The sequence below is a fragment of the Sinocyclocheilus anshuiensis genome, unplaced genomic scaffold (assembly GCF_001515605.1).
Source record: "Sinocyclocheilus anshuiensis isolate Anshui unplaced genomic scaffold, SAMN03320099.WGS_v1.1 scaffold35, whole genome shotgun sequence".
Classification (NCBI taxonomy): Eukaryota; Metazoa; Chordata; class Actinopteri; order Cypriniformes; family Cyprinidae; genus Sinocyclocheilus; species Sinocyclocheilus anshuiensis.
Genome location: NW_015552558.1, coordinates 2010881 through 2022973, shown reverse-complemented (window position 1 = coordinate 2022973; position 12093 = coordinate 2010881). Strand labels below are relative to the sequence as shown.

The 12093-nt window shown below is 39.4% G+C and overlaps 1 protein-coding gene across 3 annotated transcripts in view; it reads right to left on the bottom strand.

The window, feature by feature from the left end:
• Window positions 1–5892: 5892 nt before the first annotated feature.
• Window positions 5893–12093, bottom strand: part of LOC107664664 (rho GTPase-activating protein 21-like) — a 104548-nt gene continuing 98347 nt past the window's right edge. For all 3 annotated transcript variants that reach the window (XM_016455297.1, XM_016455299.1, XM_016455298.1), the window contains 2 exons: window positions 8652–8683; window positions 5893–7705 (listed from right to left, as the gene is read on the bottom strand). In XM_016455297.1, the coding sequence (XP_016310783.1) occupies window positions 6098–7705; window positions 8652–8683 (1640 nt within the window). In that variant the 3' untranslated portion in view covers window positions 5893–6097. The remainder of the gene's footprint in view (window positions 7706–8651; window positions 8684–12093) is intronic.

The following is a 12093-nucleotide window of genomic DNA, read 5'->3' as shown; positions in this document are numbered from 1 at the left end:
CACACACACGCACCTGCCAGTAAAGGCTAAATATTATGAATAGCAGACCTTTACAAACAAGCACACAAAACTTTTTTGCATTCCCATGCAAGCCTAATATACATGGACAGACTCACAATGTCATGCAGCATTTAATTATTCATGCCAACACCTTGCAAATATCACAAAAGTTCCCTGCATTGCTACATTGTACTTACCATCCTAAAACTTCAGTGCCCTTAAACATCCAGTCAGGATGCATTGTAAGAAAATAACTGGTTAAAAAATTGCTGAATACATATTCTGCTATATTTGTGTAAGACTAACAAGGGCACCCTGACTCCCTATTGTTTAAAAATATAAATGTGGAGTTATTTTAACAGATATTATTGCTGTAATAAGCAGTCCTGGAGATCTACGAAAGCCCTTTTCCTCTAGGCGTACAACTGCCGAGTTAGCAACCAGAAATTCATATCTCTATGTGCGGATTCATTTCTGTTCCTGTCCCTGTTGAGCCGGAGCTGGTTCATTCATTATATCTCGTTCATTCAGCAGTAAAGGCAGATGTTCCTTTATTGTGTTAAGGTAATAAATAAATATCACATTTATTAAAAATATGTTTAAGTTTGTGGTGGGTTAACAATTACCTGCGGGTAAATAAATGATGCCAGTATTCATGTTTTTGCGTAGTTATACTTTAAACGCTTGTGTTAAACATAATTTGTTGGTTTTACTTCCTTTTACTGGCACAAGTAGGTCTAGGAATCCCATGAAGTCACTGCATACCCTTCAAGCTATAAATGTTGGAACAAGACTCATAAATATTTACTTGGAATAATAAATCATAAAATTTGGACATTGCCTTTATGACTGATTTGATTTGATTAGTTTTTGTGAACAACAAAGGGTTAATATCACAGTAAACTGCACATATTATATTTTAAAGAAAGTATGCATTTTGTCTGAACAACCCGCTTTACCATTTACTACAAGGTTGGTAAATGATAATAATAGTTATGCTTTTAGATATGACAACTTGTCAACTTCATATTCAATAAGTCAAGTTTGGTGAAATGTTAGACTTCCCAGAATCCTTAAAGTAAATTTACCAAATAATGGTAACAAGTCACTATTACCATGCAAATGGCAAACACAACTGTGACAACATAATTTGTTGGTTTTACTTCCTTTTACTGGCACAAGTAGGTCTAGGAATCCCATGAAGTCACTGCATACCCTTCAAGCTATAAATGTTGGAACAAGACTCATAAATATTTACTTGGAATAATAAATCATAAAATTTGGACATTGCCTTTATGACTGATTTGATTTGATTAGTTTTTGTGAACAACAAAGGGTTAATATCACAGTAAACTGCACATATTATATTTTAAAGAAAGTATGCATTTTGTCTGAACAACCCGCTTTACCATTTACTACAAGGTTGGTAAATGATAATAATAGTTATGCTTTTAGATATGACAACTTGTCAACTTCATATTCAATAAGTCAAGTTTGGTGAAATGTTAGACTTCCCAGAATCCTGAAAGTAAATTTACCAAATAATGGTAACAAGTCACTATTACCATGCAAATGGCAAACACAACTGACAAGCTAGCTAGATAATTAAAAGCAAATTAAAATAGGATGTGGAAGAGTTAGAACATCTGCCTATCTGACAAGAAAGCATATAAAAGACAATAAAAAACAATAATTTATCCAAGTTTAAAGAATGTCAGATTTGCCTGACAGTTAATAAAAAAAAAAAAAAATGTGGTTATTCACACATTATTTTTATCACGCCTTCATTTTTGTAACTCGCTGTATGGTGGCATCTCCGCCCCATCTGCTTTTAAAGAGTAAAGAAATACAATTCCATTTCCCCGGTACTAGAAAATCTGCACTGGCTCCGTTCATCTTAGATCTTAATATTTAATCTTTAAATAATCAGGCACCTTTGTACTTTACAAACCTCCTGATACCTTATAATCCCCAGAGCCTTGTGTTCAGAAAATTATAAATTTCTGGTAGTGCCTACAAACCATCAAAAAGGCGATCGAGCTTTTGCAGTAATGGGGCTGAGACTGTGGAATGAGCTGCCTTTACATATTAGATCTGCTAAATCTCTGTCAGTGTTTAATAATCTGCTGAAAGCTCATTTTGTGCTGGCAGCCTATAGTACTGTGTATGTGATTGTATGTGTCCGATTGTTTTTTTTGTTTGTTTTTATGTGGCACTGTGGTTAACCCGCATGGTATTTTAGTAGTGCTATATAAATTATTCCAAACCAAAATCAAACCATCCTTAAAAGTAGCTAAAAGTACTGGTTACAGTAGTGACTTACAAGTGAAAAAGGCTTTAATAGCAAAAAATATACCTAATGGACACTTTATTTTAAGGTCTAATTCTCACTATTAACAAACTATTACTTTTGCCTCAATAATCTCCTAATTTGCTGCCTATTAATAGTTAATTAGGTAGTTAAATTTAGGTATGGGGTGGATTAAGGGATCAAAAATATGGTCATGCAGAATAAGACATTAATATGTGCTTTATAAGTACTAATAAACAGCCATATGCATGCTATTTAATAGTGATAATTGGTTCTTAAAATAAGGTGTTACCTATCTTTTTCCCAATGAAACAAAAACAAACAAACAAAAAAGATTCAGTTGTGTAACTGTCAATATTTGATGGTGCAAGACTGTTCATAATTCCCCTTAAATGCAGTCTTGTACATCAGATGTTTTGGTTTGTTTCAAATTCATTTCAGATCTAGTTTGTTTGGTTCAAGGTTTAGTGCTCTTTATTAAATATAGTTTTGAAATGCATATGCAGAAATTGAAAAATGCACTCAAACTATTTTATTATGTGTTAGAAGTGCCTGAATGTCGATAAGGAAATAAAGTTGTACTTTGGCATTACAGTACTTCCTTTAACCAGCACCATCAGGTCCAGGAAATTCATCAGATTCAAGTGTCTACCCTTCAACATCAGGCAACACAAACATTTACTAGTAACTAGGGTTTACACAATGTTATACAATAATCACCCTGCAAGGTGTGCACTTAATCACCCTGCAAGTGGAAGGTGCAGATCTCCACTTAAATTGGATGACCCAAACCACAACACCACCAAATAATAACAACAACAACCATTTGTACTGCCCTACCTAGGCCATTCTGCTTGCATACAGAAATACATTCCTTGTATTGAGGCACTTATGATTTCACAATGCCCTCTTCTGTTCCGAAAGCGAACAACATTGAACATTTATATTTAATTAAAAATTAAACAAGCATTTAACCTACCAATCAAAAGTTTGGACTTGCTGGTCTAAATTTTTTTCTCTTGATCTAAATTATCTTATAATGGCACAGATCTTTTGATCTAAAGGTTAAATGCTGAAATTAGTTTAATTTTGCCTACTTGTAAATGTCTTTGCAAAACTAAAATTAAAAAGTTGAAATTGAAACAGATACTGTTGGGGGAAATAATAACTGAATGACTGTTAGACCTAGAGTCTACATTACATAGATTACCAATGACAATGAGAAGAAGCTGACAAAGATCATTTATTTCCAGTGTTTTTTTTTGTTTTGTTTTTTTCATTTTCTTTGCAGTTGGGAGTCACACATATGAGCATTCAGAGGTAAGATGAAATCCGCACACATAAGTATGAAGTCATGCATACTCTCCCGAAGAATTACATGCTGGCTACTACACTGGTCAGCTCGGACAAAATATGTGACTTTTTGACAAAGGTAACATACAAAAAAAAAAAACACATTTAAGATATTGCCTCAATAAAAGACCAGGGTAAAGACGAATCCAGTGGCAAAGCACGAGATGACTTAAGACTATTGACTGATGAAGCAGTGGAAGCTCTGGGTCTGCTTTTGCATCGTTTTGTATAAAAAAATTTTTTTTTTCTTTCTTTTTTCTTTATTCTGATAAAATTCAGTAATTCATTCACAATACATATTCCATATTAACAAACAACAAAATGAAGAAATGGCACCTTTCCTGTCACCAGAACCAGTTGAGGCACTTTTTTTGTAAGGAAACAGAATTCCTTGTAATTTTATGACTTATTTGCTGTTAGGTTGTACTTTGCATTAAAATGGTTCAACATGCCAATACCAGTAAGCCTGGTACTGCTACAGATGTTCAGGCTCTGGTGCTTTCACTTTAGCACTTACTTTCACAATGTAGAAATATAAAAAAAGATTTCTTTCTTCTTCCACATTTATGTCTGGCTGTTATGAAGCACTGTAAAAGGGATTTCCACAGCGCACAGCTCAGAAAACAGCCCATATCAAGGCTAACCTTCAAAATAATAATAATATAAACAAACAAATACTTCAAGTACAGACATTATTTACATTTTTCACTAATGAAAACTGCAACAAGCAATTTACGTGTTAGTCAATATAACAGCAAGCATATTACATTCTTCATATGAGTAACATCAGGAGTTTTCTTTCTTTTCTTTTTTTGTCCTAACCTTGGATGAGATGCTTTTTCTTTTCCTTTGATATCAGTATCCTTCAGTAACAGTTTTGCAAATGCATGTCTGTCAAAGTCAGAAAAATTGTGCTGTCGAGGCAGTCGGTAAACATTGGTATTGTACAGCCTCTGAATATCAGGCCACTTCACCGTCATGCATATATTACTAGCTTTCAAGAAAACAGCTCCAGTACTAATCCAAAAACAATGAGTCAGATAACTCAAAATTGTTAAAATTACTCCAGTTACTTTTTTATAAGCCTATACATATAGATATATACAATTTATATTTATAATATATATTCATATTTATATATACTTTGTTTAAAAAAAGGACATGGGGATGGAAAATAAAAGTGGAGTAACCTCATTCGATTTAAGGCCTGTTCACACCAACATGCATGTTTGGCACAAAAATTCATCCTGATTTTCACATATAATTTGTCTTTTCAGACCTAAACATACAAACTGCAGGCAAGTTGAATGAAAATGCTAATTCACTCTCTGACAGGTGCTTATAGAGAAGCAGAAATACCCCGCTAACCCTGATGACCCCGATACACAAAGTGCTGTGCAAATTTTCTGACACCCGCTTGCCACAGAGAAAGAAAATCAAATAGTATTTACAAGTTTTCAAACAGCCATTCAGATTTTTGTATTTGCTATGGTGCTTATTTAACAAAATCTATTTAGCAAACTAATTGTGTTTGAGAGTGCCACCATGTCATTTTATGTAACAGCAGCAGCTATAGGGACGTCACAAAAAGCACAAATCTTACTGGTTGGCCAGTTTTCTTCACAATGTGATGGAAAAGAGATTTGTCGCATGGATGGCATTGCGAAAGTTCATGTCGGTCTAAACCAGGGCAGGGCAACTTCGGGCCTGGAGGACCACTGTCCTGCAGAGTTTAGCTCCAGCCCTTGTCAAACACACCTGAACAAGCTAATCAGGCCCTGTCCACACGAACGCAGTTATTTTTAAAACCGCAGCTTTTTCTACGCGGTTATGCCGTTCATCCACATGCAAACACAGCACCAGTTCACTGAAACCGAACATTTTTGAAAACGCCTACCAGTGTGAAGATTTTCAAAAACTCCGGTTGCAGTGTTGTCGTGTAGACAGGAGTTTTTGGCTTGTGACGTCGGCGCCTGCGCTGTTATCTCCGTCTACTGGAGACTTTTTCAGGCTTCTGATTGGCCAACATGGCTTTACGGTTGAGATTATATCGCCACCTGTTGGTTAGGCATGCTCTTGACAGTGCGTCATAGCATGCGTTTCATGTGGACGGAGATTTTTTTAAAAACGGAAGAAGGAAAAACTCAGTTTATAAAAATACCCGTGTATGTGTGGACATGGCCTCAGTGTCTTTAAGATCAATAGAAAGCTACAGGCAGGTGTGTTTGATTAGGGTTGGGGCTAAACTCCACAGGACAGTGGCCCTCCAGGACCGAAGTTGCCCAGCCCTGGTCTAAACAGATGCATTACCAGTTTGTGTTTGTGAAATACGAAAATGCATAGAATTTTCACACCTAACATTAACCTTGGTTTGAACAGGCCTTTACACACACATTATGACACTCTTACACACATGCAAATTATTCTTTTGTTTTAAAGATATTGGTAGAATCGTGAGCGCACCACTTGGGCTCCTGACAATTTTTGTGGATGAGCATCAGCTCCAGAATTCAAACTGTTTCTGGATTTGCCCTTTGATGCGCCTCCGTTTACTTGTTCAGAGCTGGACTGGGGACATGGAGAAGCAGAGGGAGTCAGTCGCTCAGCGTTCCCTGCTTGGGCTTCTTCCATTTCTGTCTCTATCCCATCTTGACCTTTCAACTCTAGACTGGCCTGGGAGCCCTCAGTTCGATGACGCTCACGAGCAATCCAGTCCCGGATAGACACGTCCTGAGAGTCGCACTTGGGTTTGAGGTGCTCCACAGAAGACATTTCGGCACCTTGGTCCACCCTGCCCTGTTCCCTCCAATCATGAATGACATCTAGTTCAGCAAAGTCCTGCTGGCCACCCATAGTATGCCGTCGACGGATGCCCTTTTTCTTTCCACGTGTCTCTGTAGAGCGGGTCTTTTGCGTGCCAACTCCGAACATGTCATCGGCAGAGGCACGTAGACGGGACCTGAGTCTCTCTGTGATTTTAAGATGCCACGCTGGCTCAACGCGGTCCGATTCAGTACGCAATGAGGCACTAAGGCTGCCGGTGGAACGGCCTCTCTTCATCACCTCCAGAACTCGAGACAGTCTATTTGATTCATTCATGCTGACCCCTTGATTGCCGCTACCAGCCCCTGCCTCCACAGATGAATCGCTGTCCGTCTTTTGTCGAAGGGATCGCCTCCTGGTCAGAGAGTCGCATTCTATGAGCTTATGGGAGGGCACCAAGCGGCAAGCTAGTTTGGGTGTGCTGTTGCCGGCATCTTCTGTGGATGGTATGTCTAGTCCAGCGATGCCAGGGCTAAACATTGGGAAGTCGCTCTCACTGTCGGTTTCCATCGGTCGTCCCTCACTGATGAGTTCACTGCGCTCGTCATCTGCCTCATCTCCTCCCCGGCTTTCTGCCACAGACTGCACCTCTGGACTTAATGTGATGGACCCCACTCCTGTCAGAAAGGTGGTAGAGGAAGTGGTCGAGTAGTCCGACGTAATAGAGCTCACCTCGGCAGTTAGCAAAGCCCCCCCAGGGGCAGGTAATTGCTCAGGGGCCGGTGATGTTGTGCCCCATTTTCGAGGTCTGGTTCTGGGTACGGAGGCTCCAGAACTCATGGTGCCCAAGTCTGAGGTGGTCTCATCTAACTGTGAGGAAGGATCTGAGAGGGTGGATCTGGTGGTGCGACGGTTGAAACCAGGTGAACATGAGAGCTTGGGCGAGGGGAAGAGAGCGGAAGAGGGTTTGTCTTTCATAAAGAAAGAGTTTCTGTGCTCCATCTTGTTCTTCGGGGTTGACTCTGCACTTATCTTCTCTCCAACAAGTCTTCCGCAGGGGCTGGACCTGCCTGCCACCTCCTCCTGGCTTTGGCGGTTCTGCTTTTGAGTTAGGTTATCTTTCTTTGTGAACAAGGTATCAAGGTCGTCATCAGAGCTGCTGGGTTGCAGCTTCTCCTTGTGCTTCTTTCGTTTGCGGTTGGCCGCAGCAAAAATGGAGGAGACTCGTGGCTGAAGGAACTCGCGGCTGCAATGGTCCTTCCCTGATCCCCAGGAGCCCTGGATTGAAAGAGAAAGCAAGAGTGACAGACTCTTGTAAACCAAGGAGCCATAAAGCACAAAGGCCTAGCAAGGAAACATGGAATAAAAAGCCCAACCGCTGCCCTCGCAGGTGGCTAACCCAGAGTACTCCACCTGCTTCTCTGATAGCAGCACAAATCAGAGGTTGAAGGACTGAACATAGAAAGAAACATTAGAGACAGTCACAGAGCTCCAAATGAGGCCTCTTTTTCAGAACAGCCACATAGCACAAGCAGCACCCGCAACACCAACAGCACTGCCACATGGAAAAAGCTGCATGGGTTGCATTTGAAATCAAAGCTGGAGCCAGATGACAGAAAAAGGGATGGGAATCTTAATCCATTTAATGGTTCATCTAGTACTTTGGGAGTTAGAGGAAGAGTCTAACTACACGAGATCAACTGTATTCCCAACATTTATCTTCATGTCCACCAACCTAACCTAGAAATGGTTCTTGGTTGACAAAGTGATGTCTTAATTCGGTGAATGTCAGTCAGACATTAATTCAGAAACTGAATGTGCTGTTTTAGACTTGAGTTTGAGAGGCTGATTCATTAAAACATTAGATCCAAGTTAAACGTTAAACATTCAAGAACGAGCTTGAAAAGAACAGCATGCTGAACAGCATGAAGATATTTCAGTTGCAGTAGTTTCTAAAAAAATGGTTATCGATTCCCACCCCTAGGCAGAAATGCTTAGTGCACCTTCTAGCAACATCTAATTTCCCTGTTACACTGAATGCAGGGCATGTTCAAAGCATGACATGATGGCCTCTGATCCATCTGTCCAGTCGCTTCAAGATGGCAACTAGCTCCCAGATGCTGCTTTGGGAGTGGTGGAGCATGTCAGCCTGGTGCAAGAACTACACTCACCCACTATACCTGCCCTATCAGAGAAGTGGCCTCGTTCCAAAAGTCAAACTCACCTTAGATTTAGCAGAGTCACTGGTTGGTGAATCTGTGGAGTAAAGAAGAATGATACATGGTTAGTGACTTGCACATGTCCTTCTACTGATCTCAAACAAACTCATATACAGAGAGAAGGTGATAAGCAGAGAAACATATGCATGAAGAAAGGGTGTGCATGACGACGAGAGCAAGGCAAACAATGAGAGAGAGGAACGTTGAGGAATATAGTTCAAAAGCAGGCATGCATGCAAACGAATGAGTGAGCGCTGTTTTACTGTAACGTTCAGATACATATTCACCAGTAGGGAGCAATCGTTCACATGTAAGACCATCCAGCAAACACAGACAATATGGTAACATGAATCAGGTACAAAAGAAAATTTTGTGGTTGCAAAAGAGATCAGCTGGACTTTAACTTTTTTATGAAGGAAAATCTCCAACTAATAGGATGCATGGACCACAGAGTACACACAAAATGATGCATGTCTTGCAGGCAGTGTCATTGACTGATGTGATGTCATTGAGTGACATCTGTGTTATAATGACCTATATGGAAAATCTATAACCATCTGATTCTGACATGCTAAGATCCTTAGAAGCAGATATACAGAACCTATGATTATAAGAAGAAACCAGAGAGAAATGTAATTATCTTTACATTTTAAGTAGAATTTAATATAATTTCAAGTAATCAGCAAAATAGTGTACACAATAAAGTATTGTGGCTATATAAGTAACCAAAAGTTAATCTGTATAAAACAGCAGCCCCACTAATAATACAACCATGTAGACAACTTAACAACTCAAATAATTTTTTTTTTTTGTAAAGCAGATTTAATATAAGGGCTTAATATAAGGGCTACAACTAAAATACAAGTTTTTACATACATTTAAAACACTTCTAATGACTGCATTAAAGTGCATTACTGTACATTTTTAAAAACAAGTTGAAATTATTTTCTGCATGTCACAGATGTTGTTCACACAGCTCAACTTGTTTTGAGCCTGGATGTTCCGTTAAGTGAATTTTCTAATGGTAATTGGAAATTTTGCATGTCAGCAATTAATTCTACAACCCTTTCCACTCGGAGCTCAAGTACAATGTGTGTGATTCAGAAATGGATGCTTAATGACAGTGCTGAGGATGTTCTGATGTGTGCTGTCGTGACCACAATGAAGACGAGACACTCAAGGCATGAACCAAGGTCAGAACTGACAGGGGTCAGAGAGGGGCTAGCTACGCAGAAAAGATGACACTATCAGAATGCCAGCAAGGAAAAGTTAAAAGAACCGATTCACTGCTGTCTTTGCTCTCATTTCATTTTCCATGGCAAAGACTACAAATTTTGGAGGCTTATTTCTTCCGTGTCGAGCCGAGCCCCCCTACACACCCCTTGGTGGTGACAAATGGTATGACCGAGTGATATTCTGAGCCGAGTAGCATTACCATGCTTTCTCTCCGTTTGGTCAGCGTTCAGCGAGAGAGAGAGAGGGGCGAGAGATGGCGAAGAGCCTTTGAGACAGCAGCACTGCTCTACGCCAGGTAAACTCACAAACCACACCCCACAGAACCCAACACATGTGCTGCGCTTTCCCTTTGCACTTTTTTGTTCTCTTTTCTCAGTCGTCCACGTCATAAAATGCGAGGGTGTCTGCAGACTAGGCAGCTACACTGCGGGCAACAGTCCTCCCTCTTCCTACAGTTCCAGCTGCCCATCACGGACACTACTGAGTCCATCAGTGACATCAAGGTGTGATAGACTCCACCCACTTGTCCTGTGTCAAGATCAGTATGTGTGAATGCTGGGAAAGCCTTTAGGACACGCGACAGAGGGGCACTAGGGACAGAGGGATCAGAGATTGGCAAGTGTGTTCTGCGGTGTGGCCTTAGCTGTTTGTTTGTTCTCTCTTGGAGAAAGAACATGACGTGTTAGTGCAGCAGTTGGCAGAATTACAGAGACGACCCAGTGGAGTTTGAACGCGCAGAGAAAGAGACACACTAAATGGGTGAATCTCACGGAAATGGTTGTATTTCACCCCAAAATCAAAAGGAAAAATCTGAAATTGTTATCTGCATAGGGTAAATGAAGCCTATTCCAGACACCATTAAGTTCTTTTGCATTATAATATTATTTTCATAACAATTAAGGATCTTTCAAGTCATCATTCTCATTACGGTAATGTGCCAAAATGTTTCACTTTTTTTGTTGTTGTATAATCTCATTACTGTCTCCCATTCTTCTTATTGTTGATTCTCATAAAACATCTGATAACACTTTATTTTAAGAACCAATTCTTACACAATTAGTACTTATAAAGCACATGACCATATTTTAGAATCCACCCCATACCTAAACTTAACAACCACCTTACTAACTTTTTAATAGGCAGCAAATTAGGAGTTTGTTGAGGGAAAACTCTTAATTAATAGTGAATATATGTTCCATATTGTGTTACCAAACATGTTTATTAATATTCTTTTTTGCATTGTAGTAATGTGGGGAGGAAATAATTGAAAAAAAAAATCTTAATGTTAAAAATAGCCTTCATTTTTCTTTTGCAAAATAAAATTTCATTCTTTTTTTTTTTTTTTTTGGGGTGAAATATGACCCAGCCATGTCTTTGACAGGTTTTGTGAGATTCACACAAACATGACAAATGAGCAAAACAGAAATGGGATAAAGACAGTTGCAGAAATTTACATAATTGAAATTAAATCAGCTAAAGCATGAAAAGTAAAAATTCAAACCAAATAATTCAATGTCGCACAAAGCAAGCTTCTGTAGGCAAAAATGTCTAACATCTTGCCTCACAAACTCACACAGGCTTTGCAATTAAAGGGGTCATATGACGCGATTTCAGTTTTTCCTTTCTCTTTGGAGTGTTACAAGCTCTTGGTGCATAAAGATAATGAGTAAGGTTGCAAAGACTAAAGTCTCAAATCCAAAGAGATATTCTTTATAAAAGTTAAGAGTCAACCACGCCTACCTAAAACGGCTCGTCCTAACACGCCCCCACATGTCTATGTCACGATGTGGGAAGATTTGCATAACGCCGCCCAAATGTTCACGCAAAGAAAGAAGGCATAACTTTGATTCTCGCTGTAGTATTGTTGTTGCTGCCGCCATGTTGTGGAGACGCTGTGTGTTTTGTTATGAAAGCGAAACTACTTTGTTTGGCCTTCCAAAAGAGGACACAACTAGAAATCAGTGGTTATGTTGTATTTTACAACACTGTTTCGGAACACTTCAACCCAAATATTCAGATGTGTGCAGCGCATTTTATGGAGGACGAGGACTGTTTCCTGGCACAATGCCGGTGTCTGTTTCTATAAAGTGGGGCAATTCCAACTTTGCAAGGACAGTCTGGTGCTTCTGACTCACAGCCTGTAAGTACGCTTTCATATTTAAAGAATTGCCACTGATGATTCAAACGCGAGTTTTGAGCAGTGTAGAGTAG